The following is a 23,010-nucleotide window of genomic DNA, read 5'->3' on the forward strand; positions in this document are numbered from 1 at the left end:
CAGTATACTAAGATGTGCATTAAAGCAGTACGGTAAAATGTACAGCTGGAAGCTGAGGAATGCTAGAACCTGAGAAACATTTTGCTGTTTTCGGGACTAAACAGTAAACCAGCTTGAATCCTGTTAACAGTGATGGTATAGATGTTCCTTCTGTTTGATTGCTGTGAAGGACTTAAGTGAAATAAATTTGGGTAGTCTCAATCCCGATTGGAAATTAACATTCACACTGTTACAGTAAGGAGTATTTTTCTGAGGTTGAGATTACTGAGAGATTAAATTGGGCTCTTGCTATATCTAAAATCAAGATGTTTGGCATTAATATTGGATGGAAGTGACAAAGCATTAATTTTCTCGGCATGAACATCTTTCACTTTGATCAGCATAAACATGATGGAAAACATGAAATTGGGATAATATGTGCAGTGGAAGGTTAGTCTCACACTCCAAATCACCTTTTGTTACATTCCAATAAAACTGTTGCGATACTTCATTGCCATGCATTTTGAGTCTGATATTTTAACCAGATTGAAATGTCCAGATAGATTTTGCACATATTAAGTAGGGTATAAAAACAGCAGAAGTAATATCTGCAATTGAGAGATGACAGCAATTGTTATAGCAAGCAGCTGTTGTACTATGTATGTAAAGCCACCGTGAGAATTCTTGGATGTTCCTTCAACTTTTGTTTATTAGGTAGAAGAGCTCTCCAACGGGGTATTTTATGTTGATCTTTTTATCCATTTCCAGGAGTTTGGTGTCTGTGTGCTGAGTCCAGTTTTTTATACTGTTAAAGCTAGACTCATTGGACTGCTGGAAGATTGATACATGTAGATTTTTATCTTTACTGCTTAGGTATAAAGCATTACCAAGATAGGATGCAGAGAGGGAAATCAGGTATCAGGAATCAGGTGGGCTTTATCATGGGTATGCAATCTTCCCCATCCAATTTTTATCTCTGTGCTCAATCCAAATGAATCTTTATGCAAGGTATAAAGATTAATATTTATTCTGTCGACACAGATCTGGAAAAATGCATTAACAGTATAACTGCCAGGAACCAGCTCACAGATGTCAAGCTCCTGTAATTTGATTTCAAAAGCAGCCCAATATATAATGTTAGGATTTTTTTTGGAGCAAAGCTGTCAAAGTATGACATGTAGAAACAAGTGGGTACGACACGTTCATTGCCTTGATCATCCCACTGAACAGATAGGTTATAAAAAGAAATTAACTTCAGCGTAGAAACACAAGTATTTTATTTTTCATCGAGCTTGTCACCCATTTTATTATCTTCTCCACACCATACCACCACCCCACCACCCCACATCCACCCCCTACTGCCACACTCCCTGTCCTCCCTACTTGTATTAGGTGCTGCTGCTTCAACACAATCTGTCTTTCCTGTGAGATAAGCCAAATTGGTTGATTTGATCTATAGGAGAATGCCAGTTAAATAAACCTGCATTTATAAAGCACCTTTAACAACCACAGGACATTCCAAAGCACTTTAAAGCCAATGACATGCTTTCCTTGTGTAGGCACTGTTGTGATGCAGGAAACAACGCAACCAATTTGCACATGCAACCTCCCACAAACAGCAAAGTAATAATGACCAGATAATCTGGTTTTGTGATGAGGATTGAGGGACGGATTTTGGCTAGTGCACCAGGGATTACTCCTACTCTTCTTCAAAATAGTGCCTTGGGATCTTTTACATCCAGCTGAGAGGGCAGATTAGGCCTCGATTTAACGTCTTATCCGAAAGAGAGCACCTCAGACAGTGAAGCAATCTCTCAGTACTAGAGTGACAGCATTGAATTTTGCATTAAGCACTTGGGGCTGGATTTTGTTTTCCCCCAGGCTTCCATGGCCTGACGATACCTCTCACCCCGTCGCCGGGAGGGCCTGACCCGATATTAGCGGTGGTGGTGAGGCCTCGTGGTGACTCCCCCGCCGCTCAGCAACAGGATCCCAATTTGAATATTTAAAGAAATTAAAATGAATGAATTAATGAGACTCACATCGCCACCAGATGTCCGGCTGCAATCTACGGCCTGGTGGCCAGCACTCCTGTGCCTTCAAATCCCCATCCAGGGAAACGAGACACCATACTGGTGGGGAGGGGGGAGGAGATATGTTTCTCAGTGCGGTGGGGAGGGGGGGGGTGGGGTATCGAGTCACATTAATATTATGCATGTATGGGACGGTGGGAAGGGTTGGAGTTTAAAGTTGGTGCTGTTTGGTTGGGGGGGGTGGGTGGGATTCGAGATCAGATGGTAAAGGTAAGTGTTTTGGAGGGGGAAGGGCAAATAATTTAAGTGTTATGGGGGGGTGAGTGGGAGGGGGCAGAAGAAATGTATTTATTTATTTTTATTAACTTTACCTTGAAATATTTAAATTTCCCGGTAAGGCTGAGAGCCCTTTAAAAATGGCGTCAGTGCCTGCGCACAGGCAGCTAATGCCATTGCTGGGGATGGACAGCCCACCCCCTCCATGTGGTTGGGGGTGGGGGGTGGCGGCCCACCTCAGCTATTTAAATGAGCTGCTGAATGGAAGATTGCAGCTTGGAGTGGGACTTGATTCCACAATCTTCTGGCCTCAGAAACAAGAATGCCACCAACATAGCCAAGCAGACACACAGTTCCCACAATCCTGGTTAAGGAATCTGTGTCTGAAACAGCAGCCTCAGCTTGTTGCCACAAACCATGAACTTCTTCCATTGGGATTTATTTGCAAACATATAACATTTGAACACATTCCATTTATTGGAAGGCCATCAGTAAACATCCATGATATCAGATTTGGATAGACCCAGTTTTTTTAATTTATTTGTGGGATCGGGATGTCACTGACTAGGCCAGCATTTATTGCCCAGCCTAATTGTGCTTGCACCGAGTGGCTTGCTAGGCCATTTTAAGAATCAACCACATTGCTGTGGTTCTGGAGTCACATATAGGCCAAACCATGTAAGGACAGCAGATTTCCTTCCCTCAAGGACACTAATTAGCCAGATGAGGTTTTTTTTTTGAACAACAACTGTTTCATGGACTAGACTAGATTTAGTTTCAGATTTATTAACTGAATTCAAATATCATCACCTGCTGTGGTGGGATGCGAAGCCAGGTCCCCAGAGCAGTAGCCTGGGCTCAGGATTAGTAGTTCAGTGACAGTACCACTATGCCACTGCCTCCCCCTGTGTCATATGTTTCTTTGTGTTATCTAAAGCAACACAATAAGGTACGTGGATTCCAGTTTCTTGAAGATCTCTCGAAGGTTTATTAATGGCTAAAACTAATACAAACAATACAGAGCAAACTATATACGGCACAGTGGCGCAGTGGTTAGCACCGCAGCCTCACAGCTCCAGCGACCCGGGTTCAATTCTGGGTACTGTCTGTGTGGAGTTTGCAAGTTCTCCCTGTGTCTGCGTGGGTTTTCTCCAGGTGCTCCGGTTTCCTCCCACATGCCAAAGACTTGCAGGTTGATAGGTAAATTGGTCATTACAAATTGCCCCGAGTATAGGTAGGTGGTAGGGAAATATAGGGACAGGTGGGGATGTGGTAGGAATATGGAATTAGTGTGGGATTAGTATAAATGGGTGGTTGATGGTCGGCACAGACACGGTGGGCCGAAGGGCCTGTTTCAGTGCTGTATCTCTAAAATTAAAAAAAAATACAGAACATTGGTCCAGGGTGTTGCAGTGCAGAGTGCCTGTGGCTTGTAGTCACAAGACTACATCCTGGGACTTACTCATTAGCATACTGAGTTCTTAAAGGGACTTCACTCTTAGACTTCACTCTTAAAGCTCTTTGGGTGCCATTCTTTGGGTGGCACAGTGGTGCAGTGGTTAGCACTGCAGCCTCACAGCTCCAGCGACCCAGGTCCAATTCTGGGTACTGTCTGTGCGGAGTTTGTAAGTTCGCCCTGTGACCACGTGGGTTTTCACCGGGTGCTCAGGTTTCCTCCCACAGCCAAAGACTTGCAGGTTGATAGGTAAATTGACCATTATAAATTGCCCCTAGTATAGGTAGGTGGTAGGGGAATTGTGGGGATGTGGTAGAAATATGGGATTAATGTAGGATTAGTATAAATGGGTGGTTGATGGTCGGCACAGACTCGGTGGGCTGAAGGGCCTGTTTCAGTGCTGTATCTCTAAATAAAAAAAATAAAATAAAGCAATAATACAGCAGCCCTGGACTGAGATTATACTACACTTAGAGTCATAGAGTTATTACGGCACAGAAGGAGATCATTCAGCCTATCGAGTATATGCCGGCTCTCTGTTGAGCAATTCAAACAGACCCATTCCCCCGTTCTATCCCCGTGGCCCTGCAGGTTTATTTCCCTCAAGTGCCCATCAAGATTCCTTTTGAAATCATTCATCATCTCCACTTCCACCGCCCTCAGAGGCAGCGGGTTCCAGGCCATTACAATTCACTGTGTAAAAACGTTCTTCCTCACACCTCCCCTGCATTTCTTGCCCAAAACCTTAAATCTGTATCCCCTAGTCCTTGTACAATCAGCTAATGGGAACATCTTTTCTTTGTCGACATTATCTAAACCTGTCATAATCTTGTACACCTCTGTCAAATCTCCCCTCAACCTCCTTTGCTCCGAGGAGAACAAATCCAGCTTTTCCAACCTAACCTTGTAACTAAAATCCTCCATCCCTAGAAACATTCTGGTAAATCTCCTCTGCACCCTCTCAAGGACCCTCACATCCTTCCTAAAGTGTGATGATCAGAACTGGACACAGTACTCTAGTTGTGGCCTAACCAAACCTTTATAACGGTACAGTATAACATTCCTGCTTTTGTACGCAATACCTCTATTTATGAAGCGTAAGATCCCACATGCTTTGCTAACTGCTCTCTCAATATGTCCTGCCACCTTCAAAGATCTATGCATAAGCACCCCAGGTCCCTCTGTTCCTGCACAATCTTTATAATAGTGCCATTTAGTCTATATTGCATCGCCCTATCCCTTCTGCCAAAATGCATCACCTCACACTTCTCTATTATATTCCATCTGCCACTTGTCTGCCCATTCTGCTAGCCTATCTATATTCTATTGTAGTCAATTTGTATCATCCTCACTGTCTGCTGTACCACCAAGTTTGGTATCATCGGCATATTTTGAAATTTTATTCTGTATTTCAATATCCAAGTCATTTATATGTATCAAAGAAAGCAGTGGTTCTAGCATGGACCCTTGGGGAACACCACTGTCTACCCTCCACCAGTCTGAAAAACTCACTGTTTCTGTCCTTAAGGCCATTTCTTTTCCCAAGCGGACACTGATCCTCCTATTCCATCAGCCTCAAATTTCAGTCTTTTATGTGGCACCTTGACAAACGTTTTCTTAAAATCCATATAGATAACACCATTGCTTTCCCTTGATCAAACTTCTCTGATACTTCATTAAAAAAAATCAATTAGATTAATGAAAGATGACCAGATTTTCACAAATCCATGCTGGCTATCCTTAATTTACTTAAACCTCTCCAAGTGCCTGTTGATTTTTTCCCTGATTATTGTTTCTCGAACCATTGATGTTAAACTGACTGGCCTGGAGTTACTAAGAATGTCCTTACATCGTTTCTTGAATAAGGTTGTCACATTTGCCACTTTCCAATCCTCTGGCACCTCCTCCGTAAAGCCCTTCCACTATGTCCACTCCCACCTCCTTTAGCAACCTGACATGCAAGCAATCCGGATCAGGCACCTTATCCACTCTAAGGCATAGCCAGCCTTTCCAGTACATCCTTCCTATTAATTTTCACCCCATCCATTACCTCTACCATCTCTGCTTCCACCAATATTTTGTCAGCATCCTCTTCCTTAGTAAACACCTATACAAAATACTTATTAAATATCCTAGGCTTGCCCTGTGCCTCTAAGCATATAGCACCCTCTTTGTCTCTAATAGGCTCCTTAGAACATATATTTCAGTAAATTATTTTATAATTAGGTATCCCTTTAAATAATACATGGGAAATATATGAATCACTCAAATTCAATATCAAAGTATTAATGAAGTAACAAAGTAATTCCTAGTTACCCTCAATTTAAAAATACTTGGTTCCCCATTTTTCCTACATTTTTCTTTTTACTGCTCTCATATTCACACAATAATCTTGAGTTGGGAGGGCAGGGAATGAACTTGTCATTGAGTCATAGAGTTATACAGCACAGAAACAGGCCCTTCAGACCATCATGTCCGTGCTAGCCATCAAGCATCCATCTATTCTAATCCCATTTTCCAGCACGTGGCTTGTAGCCTTGTATGCTATGGCATTTCAAGTGCTCATCTAAATACTTCTTAAATGTTGTGAGAGTTCCTGCTTCTACCACCCCTTCAGGCAGTGTGTTCCAGATTCCAACCATCCTCCGGGTGAAATTTTTTTCCTCAAATCCCCTCTAAAACTCCTGCCCCTTACCTTAAATCTATGCCCCCTGGTTATTGACACCTCCGCTAAGGGAAAAAGTTTCTTCCTATCTACCCTATCTATGCCCCTCATAATTTTGTATGCCTCAGTCAGGTTCCCCCTCAGCCTTCTCTGCTCTAAGGAAAACAACCCTAACCTATCCAGTCTTTCTTCATAGCTGAAATGCTCCAGCCCAGGCAACATCCTGGTGAATCTCCTCTGCACCCTCTCCAGTGCAATCACATCCTTCCTATAATGTGGCAACCAGAACTGTACACGGTACTCCAGCTTTGGCCTAACTAACGTTTTATACAGCTCCATTATAACCTCCCTGCTCTTATATTCTATGCCTCGGCTAATAAAGGCAAGTATCTCATATGCCTTCCTAACCACCTTATCTACCTGTGCTGCTGCTTTCAGTGATCTATGTACAAGTACACCAAGGTGCCTCTGACCCTCTGCACTTCCTGGGGTCCTACCATCCATTGTATATTCCATTGCCTTGTTAGCCCTCCCAAAATGCATTATCGCACACTTCTCAGGATTAAATTCCATTTACCACTGCTCTGCCCATCTTACCAGCCCATCTATATCATCCTGTAATCTAAGGTTTTCCTCCTCACTATTTACAACACCACTAATTTTCATGTATCCACTTCTGTGGATAGATGGTTCAAATCAGGTTTTGTAGGAACAATGTATTTTTGAGTACTGGTACCTTCACAGACTCATAATTCTAATTGCAATGCTTACTGTGTCAATGACTCCACAATCAGTATTGCTGGCCCAAATGTTTAGGTCTAGAGTTTTAATTCTTCTCAGGTGTTTTAGGCAAAGAATAATATAAAATGTTTGAAATAAGTAATGTCAAAATACTTTTTTATTATGCCTCTGTGAAGTGCCTTGGGCATGTTTCTACATAAAAGGCACTATATAAATGCAAGTTGTTCCTGATGATGCCGAATCTCAGTTTTGTTTACATTATAACACTTGACCCTTGTTTTGAATTGATGCAAGAATGAACAACAGTCCATTCCCCTCTTAAATGGGAAATTCTTTTAAAGTGTTTTCTGTAATCTTTTATCTTTTGAAATCAGTCATATTTATGCTAAAATATGATAACTTCACCTTGTTTATTTAAATTTCTCTGCATAAGGGGGACTCAATTTACTGTAGTTTCCATTGTCACATCTATGTGTTGAAAATGCTACTGAATAGCACTGATCCTAGGAAAATAGCATTGCTTGAAGTTTGAAAAAAGAAGTCAGACAAAAAATCAAAGCCCTCACATCAGAAAATCTATCCCTTTAAAGGACAAATAAAATCAGACTGGTTTGTTCATGCTTGAAATGAAACTTGTCTCTCAGAAAAAATGATAAAAAAAATCAACTTGTACTTGCCAGTAGCAGCTTACTTTTTGACTTTGTGGGAATCAAATAGCTTCCAGCTTTGAACGCTGTAAACCTAACTGAGCCTTCAGGCTTTGGGCCTTGGATCTGAATCTAGGCCTCTGCTGCATATAATTTACTTCTTCCTCAAGAAAAAGATGTTGAAGAGTTATTTAACATTAAAATTAGCAGCATTGGAAACCTAAAATACTCAAAAGAGTATATTTTCAAGAAGAAGTTTTATTGGGAATCTTTCTCGTCCTTAAGAAAAATTGCTTGTGTCTTTCAGTGGCACAAATTAAATGACAGCTTGAGAAAAATGAATAGGACATAAATTGAAAAAATTTATACCAATATCGTTCAATTAATGTATTGTATACATTGAGAACTTAATTGTGTCTTTGCGACTGTACAATATAATTTGTTTCTGTAAAATTTTCCCTTCAGTAAACAATTCACATAGATGCATGGAGGTCGATTTTAACTCTTGGGTGGGAACATGGCCTAGCAAGTGGCCAGCCCATCTAGGAGCAGCAGCAGGGAGGTCCAATCTATTTTAATGACTGGACCTCATTAATACGCAGCAGGACAAACTCCTGCCCAAACCTGGTGGTTCTGACAAGGACGTTGGGTGGCAGGAGGCTGCTGATAGAGATCTGAGGAAATGGTCGCTGGCGTAAGATAAGTCGCAAGGGTGGCGTCCAAAGGCAGTCACAATGGGGCAAAGGGGAAAGCAGCCTAGGCTAGGGGAACACTCTGCTGCTCCTGGCCCACAAGAAAACTACAACATTTTTTGAAAAAAAACAATTGAGCCTCTTCTGGACCAGCCCCTGTTCCCAGTTTGCTTGGCCTGGTGGGAAGCCACAAAGGCTGCCCCACGCAGTCTTGGGGTTAACAATAGCAGAGAGATCTCACTATTATCATTAGCACCTGAGCATATTTAGTCAAGGACCCCCTTGGCTTCAGAAGTTTTTGACGAGATGACAAGTTGCATAGATACCAGCCATGTTGTAGATGTATTGTACATGGATTTTTAAGAGGTAATCAATAAAGTGTCTCTGAAAAGACTTGTTAGAAAAATTCAGGCATATGGTATAAGAGGAGATGTAGCAATATGAATAGAAAATTGCTTGATGAACATGAAACAAATAGTTATAGGATGTGTGTTGCATAAATTGGAGGTGCATGGAAATGGCGTCACCCAGATGTCGATGCTGGATTCACCTGGACAATTTGGACATCGATTTAAGAAACATAATTGCAAAATTTGCCAATGACTCAAAAATAAGAGGTATGAAGACAGTCAGGAAAACTGTATAAGATTTCAGGAAGACAGGTTAGCAGAATGATCAGAAAGATGCAATTTCATACAGATAAGTGTGAGCTCATGCATTTTTGGAAAAAAAAGAACAGGGAATATACACTTTAATAGAAAGACACTGAGGTTTGTGGATGAACAGAAAGACCTAGGTGTTCAAATACATAACTTCCTGAAAGTGAGAAGCTAATAGAATTTTGGGTTTTATAAATTGAAGCATACAGTACAAGACTAAAGTGATAATGGGGTAGAATTTCTGTGAGGGGTCCCTGACCTCCCACTGTAACATCATCAGAAATAGTTTACAGCCCTTTACAGCCGTTCACACATTTCTCCAGGATTTCCACTGATCTTGCACCAAAATTATGGCAAAGGACCACATTTTACCGGTTGCAGCGAGGCCTCGGTGCGGCCACCCCGCCACTAAAATCAATTGAAATAAATGCAAATTAATTTACCTTGACTCGATGGCCGTCCCACGTCGATATTTTGGTCAGTGGCCGGAACTCCCCCGCTTTCAGATCTCCGTTCAGAGATCCAAGGCGTGACACTGGTGGGGAGGCTGGAGGAGTTAAATTTTCAGGTCGGGAGGAGGGTGGAAAGGTGAAAACCATTTCGATTTGCTGTGGGGATGGTGGGAAGGGGTTGAGGGTCAAAGGTGCTGAAGTTGGCGGGTGAAGGTTCGGCATAGAAAAGGTGTTTTTTGGGGGGGGATAGGTTATTTTATTTATTGATTACTCAATGGGTGGGTGGGAGGGGGGCTTCAAAGTTAAAATAAAATTTTAATTCCACTTTTATTGCAGAAGGACCTTTAAAAATTCAAATTACCGGTAAAGGCTTGAAGCCCTTTAAAAATGGCGCTGGCGCCTGTGTGGTGGCACCAGACGCCATTGCCGGGGACGGTGCGCCCCTCTACATCATGGGGGGGGGTGGCGAGGCTTTCTATTCCCACCATACTAATGAGCCGCTGAGTGTAATATCACGGCGGCTCCACGGCACATGTCTCGTGTGTGTGCTGTGCACTTTTTCAAACTTGTCGCTGAGAATGGCGGTGAGCTGATAAAATTCAGCCCAATGCTATGAAGCACTTTGGGGTGTTCCGAGGAAATGAAAGGTGGTTCCTTCTTTCTAATTAGGGACAGATGCGTGTTGCAGGTCAATGCTCACTGGGAACTGGACTGAAATGGATAAAATTCATCTCACATAGAACCTTTGTAGACAGCAAACAGAAGAGTCTTCCATTCCATTGGTCTGGGCTGAATGTGAAGGTTCCAGAGGTGAAAGGCCAGTTCTCCTCAATGATCTTGTTATTCAAACTGCTGTAATGTCAGCATTAATAAAGAGAATCCTTGTGAGCTTTTTCTTGAGCTGGGCCTACTATTTTCACACATCTTAAACCTGAACCAGAATGTGTTATTTACTAGAGTATCACAAGGCAAGCTGCTATTAGATAAAGGCAGCCACTTTAACTTTTGTAGTAGTTTGGCTCCCTGTTAGACAACCCACCTGATTTTCATTTCCATGGACTCCAAAATCAGGTGGGGTGTATAAAGGGCGACTAATCTGCTACTGCCTGCTTCCCACCAATGCCAACTATTAAAATCAGCTCTAAAGCCCTTACTGTTCAAGAAATTGTCCAGTTGAACATTGTAATGCATATCTTGACTAAAGTTCAAGGATTAGTATATCTGTGTTGGTGCACTTCACTCAGTGATGCTGGTTTTCATTGTGAATGACACTAACACTAAATAATATTACTATTTCCAGAGCAAAATCTAAGAATGGCGGACGATGTTTACGAGAAAAGTTGGACAGGTTGGGACTGAACCTACCAGCTGGCAGACGGAAAGCAGCCAATGTCACTTTATTAACCTCACTGGTTGAAGGTAAGGGCAACATTCAGACAGGATAAGTGCCATTGAATTATTGATGACCAACATACGTTGTGTGTTACATTTGAAGGGTTTACTAAGGCATAGTTTAGGCCATAGTAAAGCGGACAAAGTTCATAAAAAATGTTTCAGTGGAACTCAGGAAACACCCCACATGTCACAAGTTACAAAGTCACAAGTGAGTTTTAAAAGTGTAACTTCACCAGTAGAAATAGGAATTACTGGGATTGTTCTTTGAATACCATCTGGTGCATACTTTACAAAGAGGGGCTAGTAGCATAGTGGCAATGCTACTGGAATATTAGTCCAGAGGCCTTGACTAATACTCTAGTGGCATGTGTTCAAGTCCCACCATGGCAGCTGGGGCAATTTAAATTCAGTTAGTTAATTATTCTGGAGTAAAGTGCTAATCTTATTCATCATGAAACAACTGGATTGTTATAAAAACCCACCTGGTTCACTCATGTTCTTCAGGGGAGGAAATCTACTGTTTTCACCTGGTCTGGACAACATGTGACTCCGGGCCCACAGCAATGTGATTGACTCTTACCTGCCCTCTGAAATTACCTAGCAAGCTGCATAGCTGTAAGTGGCTCACCAACACTTACTCGAGGGCAAATAGGGGTGGGCAATAAATGCTGGCCTTTCCAATGCCGCTCACATACAAAGAAGGAATAAAAAAATTCGTATTTTGAAGTGTACTTTGAGAGAAGTGCAACCATGTCAAACCACAGATTAATCATATTATGGAAAAAAATTGCTGAACCCATTTTCTTTTTGGTTTCTTGACCTCCTCCCTTCATTAATCCTCCAACCTGTACATTTTTACACATTCTTCTCAGTCTCACTGCCAAGCCTGCCCCTAATGAGGCCAAATCTCAGGCACCAGTTCTGCTATGCAAATTCCCTCTTGTTGACACCCAGTCCCCACTGTTTTCATCCCTATGTGTAGTAGTTTTAGGAACAGTCCATTTCTGTGGCTAAATATGCAGACAAGAGAAACAAGTGTAAGCTAAATAAACATTCTGGATAATGAATACTAGGACAATTAGAATGGGTATAAAACAGGGAGAATAAAACATTCAAACCAACAGGGGGAAAGACAAAGCAGAATAATCATTCTCAAGTTACAGAAAATGTCAATTTCAGCACCAAAATGATCATGATGGGGATGGAATTTTGGATGGTACCCAGTTATATCTATGTTACTGCCCCTTTTTTCACCTGCAAATTTCTGCTGCAAATGTGGTGATCGCCTATACATTGAACAGGATGTGTTATGATGTCATGCAAATGAAGGAAAAGCATCATAAAACATGTTGCCCCTCATTGGTGCCATAGCAACGCTGAATGAAGGACATCTGTATATCCCTGGCATCCAGCATTTCTAAGGGGCTTGGTAGTATTTAAAATTGAAAAAAGACCACTTTTGCCCTGAAAATGTTTCTTGGGGCCCACTTATGCTGTGTCAAGTTAGCTTTGCTCCCCACCCACCTAAATCAAGCATTCTGGTAGGCCCAGAAATACCCAGAGGTATTTACTTGCCCTGATACCAAAAAATGAGCTGGGCTCAAGGCACAAATGGATGGCAGAAGTCTTGCCTTGCTGCACTTCTGCTGGTGAAGCAGGAACACACAAAATTCAGTCCCGTTAAGCACAATATGAAACATTCATCCAGTAGCAGAATACTCATTCTCAAGTTACAGAAAACGTCAAACCTCTCAAGAATAAAAGTGACAGTGAAATTAAGGGAGGTAGTATAGCTGAAGTAGTAAATTAATATTTGCTATCAGTATTAACTAGAGAAGATCATATTAACTCGCTTTAGTATCCTGCAAGATTTTAAAATTAGTGTACCGGGGCAAAAACATTTGAGTTGTTCACAATACAATTGGTTGCTGCCGTGGGAGAGTTAGGGTACCAGAAATTAGCTTTGGTAGGCTAAATAGCCTTTTCTCACCCTGTCTTTTCTTAAATTCTTATTACCTTCCAAAGCAATCTGAAATATATGTTAAAACCTATCTGAGGTCTTCTGTCATACTAAGTTCACTGAATACTTATCATCATCATCAGCAGTCTCCTGCTTTACACTGGAAATGGCCAGTTTATGATTAATTAATTATGACATAATTGTGTTAAGTCAAGCAAGAGGCATTTTACTCCAATAGACACAATAGCATTTCACTAAAAAAATACACTTAGTTCTGTGTCTACTTACTAAAAGGAACAAGCTGTTGATTGACATCATCAACTTTTCCCACTCTGATATTCCCCATCCTGTTTGATCTCAGAAGCCAAGCTGGGAAAAATTTGATTAATACTTAGAAGGGACGTTTCCTGGAAATGACAGATACAGTAGATTTTTGAGGACTGAGTGGAAGAATGGCTAAGTACAGTGTCATTTCACCTCTTGGTTCAAATTCAGCTCACAATGGCAAGTTAAAAGCTTCCTATACTGGCTGTAAAGGTATGCTAGAAAATAACTTTGGACACTTCCCAGGAAAATATGCGTCCTTGACAAAAAAAACTGCCCCATAAATTTTGCTGTTTGGAATTCTTAAGCTCCCAGCATCTTCACGGTCTTCTGGCTTCCTTCCTTTGTTTCAAGTTTCCAGTTGACACAAGTGTGCAAACTCCAATATTACAGTGCAAAAATACTGTACTGTCAGAAATAGCTTTATTATTGTGATATTAGTATCATGAAACTAAAATATATTACGTTTAACCATTTTAAATTTAAATACGTTTGAAAGGTTAAAGTGATTTTAACCTTGCCACACTCTGAAACCAAGGGGATGGGCAGTTCAAATTGCCAGTAGTAATCACTGGCTGAAATCTCACACTGATCTCCCAAATTTTGATTTTACATGTTTTTCTGAGCAGGCGAGAGGGACATCTACTGGCAACCGATGGGGTCCTACTTTAAATGTACAGGTGGTGTCATTGGGGCCTGACTGTTATTTTAACTGCAGGGATGAGTAGGGACGGGATTGTGGCTTTCCTGCCAAGTCCAAATGACAGGAAGAGGAGCTGGAGCTGTTCTTTCAGTCCCCAGCAGCAGCCTCCTTCTGCCTGACATTGTGCTCCCCCCTGCTGATCAGCTGCCACTTCCTGCCAGTTTCAAATGGGAAACTACCCAAGACATGTAGGTGAGAACAGAGTTAAAATCTCTTTACACTGCAAAGGGATGGACTGTTTTCTACCAGTCTCAACCCCTGTTTTGTTTTATATCTGCTTCTCTTCACTTTTCTCTTCTTCCCTATCAGTTTTTCTCTCATAATTTTTTTTTACTTTTCTTTTTTTTATTGTTACATACCCTATTGTTTTATTTAAGTTTCAATAAATCTCTTATCTGTTTCCCTGCTTCGTGCATCCTCCTATTTTGGATCCAGTTTTAATCGATATTAATTTACATCACCCCGGATTAACTAAAAACTGGCTCCAAAGGATGATTCTAAGCCAGTCAAGGGACTAAATACTGTAGTTTGACTTGGTCTCATCCTTCGGGCAACAGGATTAAACCATTTTGCTAAAATTGGGCTGACATTCAGACATTTACATCAGGCTAACTAACTTGCAGGATAATATGTCAATAGTAGAGGCAGATAAGTATTACCAACCTGATCTTGTTGCACTTTAGGGTTGTTTTTAGCATTTTAATTTCAGGACCACTGTGATGGGAGGCATAATTGTTGATTCTGGTGCCTGCTTTGGAGCATTGCATTATACTGCTGGCTTCATATCATTCTCTTGTCAGGCAAAGTAGAAGGCTGCCCGTGTGTACTTTTATACATGCCCAGACCTTCGTGCCTAGGGGTAGACCTTTGACTAATGCTGAATAATATTAATAAATACAGAGCAAAATCAAAGAATGGGTTGATTTTAATGGAAATAATGATGGTTTATAATGATAATGATAATAATGTTAATCACGATGACTTATAAGGCCTGTGTTCTCAGCACCTTGCTCTATGGCTGTGTAACATGGGCAACTTATAGCTCCCAGGAAAAGAAGCTCAATAATTTCCATCTTCGCTGTCTGTGGCGCATTATGGGTATACTCTGGCAGGACAAAATCACAAATGCGGCAGTCCTCTCACAGCAGAGCTCCCAAATGTATTGGCACTAATCAAACAGAGGCAGCTTCAGTGGATTGGGCACATTTGCAGGATGGAAGATGGTTGTATACCCAAGGACCTTCTGGAGAGGTAGCCGGGGCCAGATGACCCAGTGGGGCGTCCAAGCCTCCACTTCAAGGATGCTCGCAAGCGTGACATAAAGGCCCTAAATGTTGACTATCACACCTGGTGAAAGAAGGAAATGGTGACACATCCAGTGGACTGGTGTGCACCACCACCACGACCAGTGGTTATAGCAGCTTGGCAACAGGCGCCAACATCAAAAAAACAACTCACAGCATCACTTGATAGCTTCACATGCAACACTTGTGGCAGAACCTGCCTCTCAAGAATTGGCCTTCACAGTCATCAGCAAAGGTGCACCAAGAGAAGACACCCCACCTAAATGGATTGTTTGCTGCATGTTCACCATCTTTCAAGGATGCCAAACACCCAATGGGGGCAATTTTAACCTGTCAAATTGGGTAGGTTTTTGTGTGGGCAGCAGTTTGAAACAGCTGAAAATGCCGATGTGTCGGGATGTTGACAGGAACACAATGACTTCCACCTTTAACCTGAGTACAAAATTCTTGAGGCACGAGAAACCCCTGTGGGACAGGCGGGTCTGTTATTTAAAAATGTTAAATGATCATTACCTGCTGTTTGAACCCAGTATTCTGATTTTAACTCTGTGTGCACATGTTTCCAAGGCTTCATGGCATTCGCTAGAGAAAACAAAGTGAGATGACAGTGGGGCTTTGATGGGCTGAGCCATTGACAGGCCACGATCATAATGAATGGCAGAACAGGCTCAAAGGGCCGAATGGCCTATTCCTCTTATTTTCTATATTTCTATGTTTCTAAAGGCTTTAAATACTGTACTCTGACACTGGCTTCCTTGCCTAAGTGAAAGTCTTTTGCATATAGGATTTGTTCTGAGCGTGTGCTTTCATTGCTTTGGAGGTGATTTCCAATACTTTGGAAATCAGTTCTACCACCTCAGTGTTTTTTGCCTTTGATCTGCACATCCCAGCTGTCAGCCTTCACAGCCACATGGGAGGCGCTTACCTTGGACCTTTGATGAGGATTAAGAGGAGCAACAACAACACCACCAGCAGAAGAAGCAGCACCTGCAGGAGGAGCAGCTGCCTTCTCCTCAACCACAGGATGGAGGGGACAAGTACAGAGCTCTAGCTCACAGGAGACGATACCCCCAACATAGGATATACTGATAGAGGAAAAGCTTTCTGAACATGACTGAGCACCAGTGCTGCAGAAGGCTGAGAGTGCGAAATTCTCCCTGATGACAAACCCTGATGTCCTGGCCAATTTTTAACCCTCAACCAATATCACTAAAACAGATTTTTTGGTCATTATCTCATGGCTGTTTGTGGGGGCTTGCTGTGCACAAATTGGCTGCCATGTTTCTTACATTATAACAGTGACCACACTACAAACGTACTTTAGTAGGTGTAAAGAGATTTCAGCCTTCCTGAGGTCATGGAAGGCGCTATCATGATCCAAGTTGTTTCTTTTAATTGTTTTCTTTTTAAACTATTCAACCACTTCCCTTTAAAAGCTATTACAAATTCTGATTCCACCACTGTTTCTGATAACTGCTCCCAATGTCTTTCTTTGTTTGTTGTTCTTTAGAATTAGCTTCATTCAGTGGTAGCATTCTCACCTGTAAGTCAGAAGGTTGTGAGTTTAAATCCCACTCACAGTTGCGTGCATAATCCGGGCTGACAGTTCAATGCAGTGGGGTGTGAAGCTGCATGGTGGAAGATGCCGTCATCTAGATGAGACATTAAATCAGGCCCTCTTGTGGATGTAAAAGATTCCAGGTGTTACAAGTGCTGCCATTTTTTTTGTTAAATTTTGAGAACTTGTGTTTGAAAACTGCAAAAGGATTCCATAGATGCTAGACTTAGAGTTTTTTAAAAAAAGAGATCTTCGTGAGGTCCTTTGGACTTGGTTTGTAAACAACAGTTACTGGAAGACACCAGTTTTCAGGTAAATACACAGCGGGGACTTTTTGACCTAGGGAAAAATGCTTACAAAGAAGTTACAGGTCGAGATTTACAGGGGTCAGGAGGCTTGATTCCTGAGATTTATTTTTTGGTTTTGCTTTGGACAGGCAGTTGGGGTATGGGAAGAGTTTTGAAAAGGAGTTTAAAAAATCAACCTGCCAAGGACAAAACCCTAGCTCAGTTTTTTGAAAAGCCTGCCAGTTTTTCCATCTCTTTGAGAAGCTCAAGAAATGGAGAAATTGATGCTGCATTCCTTCTGAAAGGCCTGCCCAAATTGATCTTCAACGTCACCTGAACTGTTCTAGAAAGATCCCAGTGACAGCTGTCTGCGTATTTGGGATGCCAAACCAAAACAAAGGACATCTGACATTTTCCATACCTTCTCTTTTTTTTTCAAGAATTATAAAGTATTTGGTCAAAGTATTCTTTTTGTCTGTTTTCTTGTAATAGAGCTCTAAAGAGAAAATCTCTATTTTTTTGGGTTAACTGGTGTATGTATGTGTGTGTGTGAGGGGCTAAGGCAAAAAGGGAACTTTCATATTTCAATCTGTGTGTTAATGCTTTGTTTCGTTACTGGTTATGTCTTGTTTTATATTAAACTAATAATTTTGTTGTTTATTAAAGAAACCTGGTTTGTGTATTTTATTCTGGGATAGAAATAGAGTCTATGATTGACCGTGTCGGTAACTGGGAAAAAATTAAATATATGTTGTGACCTGTGAAGAAGTGGTACTGCCATGTTTCTTACATTATAACAGTGACTACACTACAAAAGTACTTTAGTGGGTGTAAAAAAAAAGTTTATCTGGTGAATTATCCCACTGTTTGTGGGATAAAAACAAGAAATGCTGGAAATACTCAGCAGGTCTGGCAGCTTTTGTGCAGAGACTAGCAGAGGTAACGTTTCAGGTCAGTGACCCTTCATCAGAACTGGATACATCACAAGTGTTGCAAGGCCACTTAGAATCTGTTCTGCTGAAGGGTCACTGACCTGAAACGTTAACTCTGATTCTCTCTCCACAGATGCTGCCAGACCTGCTGAGCATTTCAGGCATTTCTTGTTTTCATTTCAGATTTCCTGCATTTGCAGTGTTTTGCTTTTATTTTACTGTTTGTGGACCTTCTTGTGTGCAAATTTGCAGCTGTGTTTGCCTACAAAACAACAGTGACTGCAATTCAAAAATAATTCATTGGCTGCAAAGAGCTTCAAAATTATCTGAGGATGTGAAACAGGTTATATAAATGCAAGTTCTTTTTCTTTCTTTTGGAGATAATTTTTAAGTTCTCCAGCTGCTGATCCATCAACTGACGCTGTATAACTGTACTCTAGCAAGGAATCAACAGCTTCAGAAGGGGGGAAGGGAGAGAATGAGAAAGAAAAGTGGAGGAAAAGACTAGAATATTCAAAAGGCCACCTTTGGACTTTCTCACATTTGCTCTGCACCAATTGCACTTACGCTGCTGGTATGAAGCTGATATGATGGAAGATAACATCCTCAACTCATTCAAAAGGATATACACCTCAGCTGCAGGGCTACGGACCAAATGCTGGTAGGTGGGATTAGAATAGGTGGATAGTTTTTCAGTTGGCACAGACAATGGGCCAAGTGACCTCTTTCTGTGCCTTAAACTTTCTATGATTCTAAGTGGCCTTGCAGCACATGTGATGTATCCACAATTCAGCAATTTCACTCATTTTATATCTGTGTAATTTAATGATCACTGCACATCCTTAAAAACCTGTGGTCTAAGTCGACAAAAATTATCAGCCGTTGCTCAGTTGGTATCACTCTTACCACTGAGTCAGAATGCTGTGGGTTCAAGTCCCACTCTGAAGATTTGAGCACAAAAATCTAGGCTGACTCTCCAGTGCAGAACTGAGGGAGTGCTGCAGTTTTGGAGGTGCTGTCTTTTAAATGAGACATTAAAGTGAGACACTCTCCTCTCTCAGGTGGACGTAAGAGATCTCATAGCACTATTTTGAAGAAGAGCAGGGGAGCTATCCCCAGTGTCTTATCCAATAACTATCCCTCAATCAACATCACAAAAACAGATTATCTGGTCACTATCATATTGCTGTTTGTGGGACCTTACTATGTGCAAATTGGCTGCTGTGTTTCCTATATTACAACAGTGACTACAATTCAAAAGTACTTCATTGGCTGTAAAGTGCTTTGGGATGTTCTGAGGTCATGAAAGGAGCTATATCAATACAAGTCTCACAAGTTATTGACTCATTTTGTTAAAATTCTGTAAAATTAATCTTGTCTTTTTATAAATGTTGCACCATGCTTTGCTACCTATGTTTTTCTTATATTTTTTCAGGACGGGTTCAACTGTAATAATGTGTTTTTATTAGATTTTTATCATTTTAGGTTCCAGCATTGTTGCCACACCTTTTTCTTTGACCTGCAGTACAGGCTAGTCTGTTCTGCAGATTTCTCCATGACTGTTGCAAATTCAGCTCCATGAACAGACAACCAGCAGGTGCATTTCTGCAGAGGCTTTTGTACATTCCCCTCCCTCCCTCTTAAAAAAAACACTCTGGCACGACAAGGTGCACCATCTGATGGCCTGGCCAAAGTAACAACAACATACCCAGTGATAATATAAGATTTTGAACATCAGTCATGGCAGATGGGCAAAGTCAATGTTGTGAATTTGCCAGGTATTTCAGCTGAGTGTAGAGACTACCTGTTAATCAGAGGAACAGCCTGCAGTCTGATCTCTGCACATTAGAGTTTATATTCAAACAGTGGGATGTGTATCCATGTGCACTTAAAGAGTTACTATCAATTCCGTTTCATAGCCAATATGGCTGTGAGTGTTTACACTATCATCAGATGCTCAAGCTGGGAGCTGAATTATTTACCACTAGAGGTTCTGTCACAGAGACTAATTCAGGTCTTTTATCAGATGAAAGTGAATTTTCTAGTCAACAACTACAATTAATACAGTTCCAACATTATGCAAGTGCATCTGTCTTTTAGAGTTGATAGTGATTTCTCTTCTCCCCATAAGGTGAGGCCCTCCACTTGGCACGGGATTTTGGCTATACGTGTGAGACAGAGTTTCCTGCCAAAGCAGTGGGGGAGCAACTAGCCCGACAGCATCTTGAACCCAAAGAACAGACGCCAAGGAAAAAGATGATTCTAGCAACAAAGTATGTCATCTGCATTACTCTTTTATTCTGATATGTTTCATTGCTTTTCCTCCCACATTCCTTTCCTCTTTTAAACTGGTGATTTTTGATTCCATTAGTATCTGCAGCTCTCCATTTTCTTCACGCGTGGTCCTAAATGGTGTGTGTTGCAGGCCTTTTGACATTGGGACATCACAGTCGAGCCTGATGCTGTCTTAATATGACACCAAGGGAGTTTAATTCAGGAGCGTCGCTTATTCCCCCACATACAATGATGAGACTCGAGGACCCCCGATATTGGGCCTCGCACGTCATCATAATGAAGACAGCACTGCAGGAGGAGGTAGCATTGGGCAAGTGGATCTCAGAACTAATGTCAGGGGGTTGAAGATGAAGATTTGGAAGGTCTGCTTGTCAGGGCTAAAGTGGGGTGGGGCTGGGAGGTTGGGGGGGGTGGGTGCAGTGGGAGGGAGGGAGGGAGATAGATTGAGGGATGCACAGGACCAGGAGGCAATTTTTTTTTAAGAGTTCTTCCCTGAGGAAGCTGTCAGATCAATGTTCCGGCCAGGACCTAAAGCAGGCGTTAGGCACCTTATTTGCATATGCAATTGGCCTGCTTCAGGCATGGGTAAATATTGCCTCTTGTTTGTCCTTACCCAATATGGTAGGTGGTGCACTTCTGGTCAGGTGTGTAGACACGCTTCCTGCCTGTTATTTTAGGGCCTTAGGAGACCATGTAATACCTGAAAAGTGGGCGTCACATGAGCCAATGTAACCCTCCTATACTTTCCAGGGAGGATGTTGAATAGCCGTCAGGTGTGGCTGATATTCCCCCTTTCTAATCCAGGGATACTCAGGCTAATTATAGCTGCCCAGTGTTTGTTCTGGCTGAGGTCAACAAACCCAAAGCAGGCCAGATGTTGAACCTGGAACTTTCTGGCCTTTATGGCTCGATGTCACACAGAAGATGAATTTGTCTATCAGTGTAACCTTTGGCAGTTGCTTCTGATATATATTGAAATATTGATATATTAGCCCCTCAAGTTTCACTTTATTGTATTAATTTAGGAAAATATTGGCAATTATTGTTGCAGTTTATCTGACTGCAATCATAACACCTTAAGTTTTAAACTGCTGATAGCATAAGCCATGAAGTAAGATGCACCCAGGATTCCTCCATATTAAGATTCCAAACATCTGTATCATGCTCTGACAAACCTATTAGAAAATGAAGTCAAATGACAATATAAACAGTTGGCTGGATTTTATCTGGTCCTTGGAGAAGGGCTGGGATGCCAGGGTGGGGATGGGAGGTGCGGCATGGGTTGGTGGAAGGGGCAGACAAAACGGCATCAGATGGTATCAGGTGGCATGCCCCATGTTGTCCAGCCCCATGCCATTTCGTCCATGCTGGGCAACGTGGCGAATGGGAAGTCCGCTGGGAGGCAAATTAAGCCACTTAAGTGGCCCATTAAGGACCACCTCCTGCCTGCGCTGGTGTTTAGCCATTGTGGGAAAGGCCTGTTACCACGTGCAGACACCATGAGGTGAGACCTTGCAGTCTCCTAGCGGGTGCAGTGGGGGGGTCCATCCTCTAGGGGAAGTCCGTGGCCGATGGATGTCCCCCTGGCTAGCAATGGCCATGCCCACGGCAAGATGCCCCTGCCCTCACCAACAACCCCCTCCCCCACTTTGCAGGGTTCTTCCTGACTGGCTGAAGTGACCCCAGCCCCACTTACCTTGGTCCTAGGCTCTCCTCCATTAGCCTCGTTCCGGGCCTCCTACAGTAGCAGCAGTGGCCTGGTGGGACTGCTGAGCTGCTGTTCCTTTGATTGGCTGACATCTCCTGGGACGGAACCTTGTCCCTTAATTACCTACTCGCCATTTGACTAAAGGGCTGAGGCACGGTTGCACCCCAGCCCCACCACCACCCAGCCCATCTCTGGGACCGCCATCACCGAACTGAAACACATCCCAGTATTTTGAATTCTTCTTATCTAAACTGCCCATGTAAATTTTTCTTAATGGATTTGGTAGGTCCAGAAATATCATAGTGGCTCTAGAAATTGATGTTGAGCCAGTATTGATGTCACTGCAGTCATGTGACAGAATGTTTGTATCATGACGGCGTTATGTATTACAATGAACGTATGCTGCCCTGCTGCAGAACTCAGTGCACTGAGCAGCTCACAAGGGGAGTTCGCTGTTCAGACAACAGAACACAAGACCCTGAGAAATCATGAGGGTAATTTTAACCTAACCTGCCCAGTGGGAACAGGCCGGCTTTGAGTTGGACATCCGCTTTAACCACCCACCACCCCTCCCCCTCCCCACACTCCCCCTCCCTCCAATTGTGCTCTCCATTGGAGCATAAAATCGGGTAGTGTATAAAACAACCATCTGATCTAAAACTGTCCCATTCCCGCAGGATGGGTTACGTGAAAATTAACCCCATTGTGTCTACATTGTTAGTTGTTCTAAGGAGTTCAGACAATTTAGGAGTCATTTGAATTTAACTCACTAGTGGAAAACTGGCCAGAGTGGGTTGGCCACCCATTTTTTAACTGAGCAAAGTGTAAAAAAGATGCCTAACCCACATCGGTCTGGTTCCCGTCAGATGGGTGAAGCTAATATTATCCTTTCTATTTTCAGAAGTGCTGTGGTTGACAAATCGTACAGTGATAGTCAAAGGCTG

The 23,010-nt window shown here is 42.2% G+C and overlaps 1 protein-coding gene across 1 annotated transcript in view; it reads left to right on the forward strand.

The window, feature by feature from the left end:
- The window catches only part of tfap2d (transcription factor AP-2 delta (activating enhancer binding protein 2 delta)), a 79,263-nt gene that overhangs the window by 24,660 nt on the left and 31,593 nt on the right, over positions 1-23,010 (forward strand). The window contains exons 5-6 of the mRNA XM_068018740.1: positions 10,901-11,019; positions 20,195-20,336. Of these exons, the coding sequence (XP_067874841.1) occupies positions 10,901-11,019; positions 20,195-20,336 (261 nt within the window). The remainder of the gene's footprint in view (positions 1-10,900; positions 11,020-20,194; positions 20,337-23,010) is intronic.

Source organism: Heterodontus francisci, chromosome 3 (assembly GCF_036365525.1).
Source record: "Heterodontus francisci isolate sHetFra1 chromosome 3, sHetFra1.hap1, whole genome shotgun sequence".
NCBI lineage: Eukaryota > Metazoa > Chordata > Chondrichthyes > Heterodontiformes > Heterodontidae > Heterodontus > Heterodontus francisci.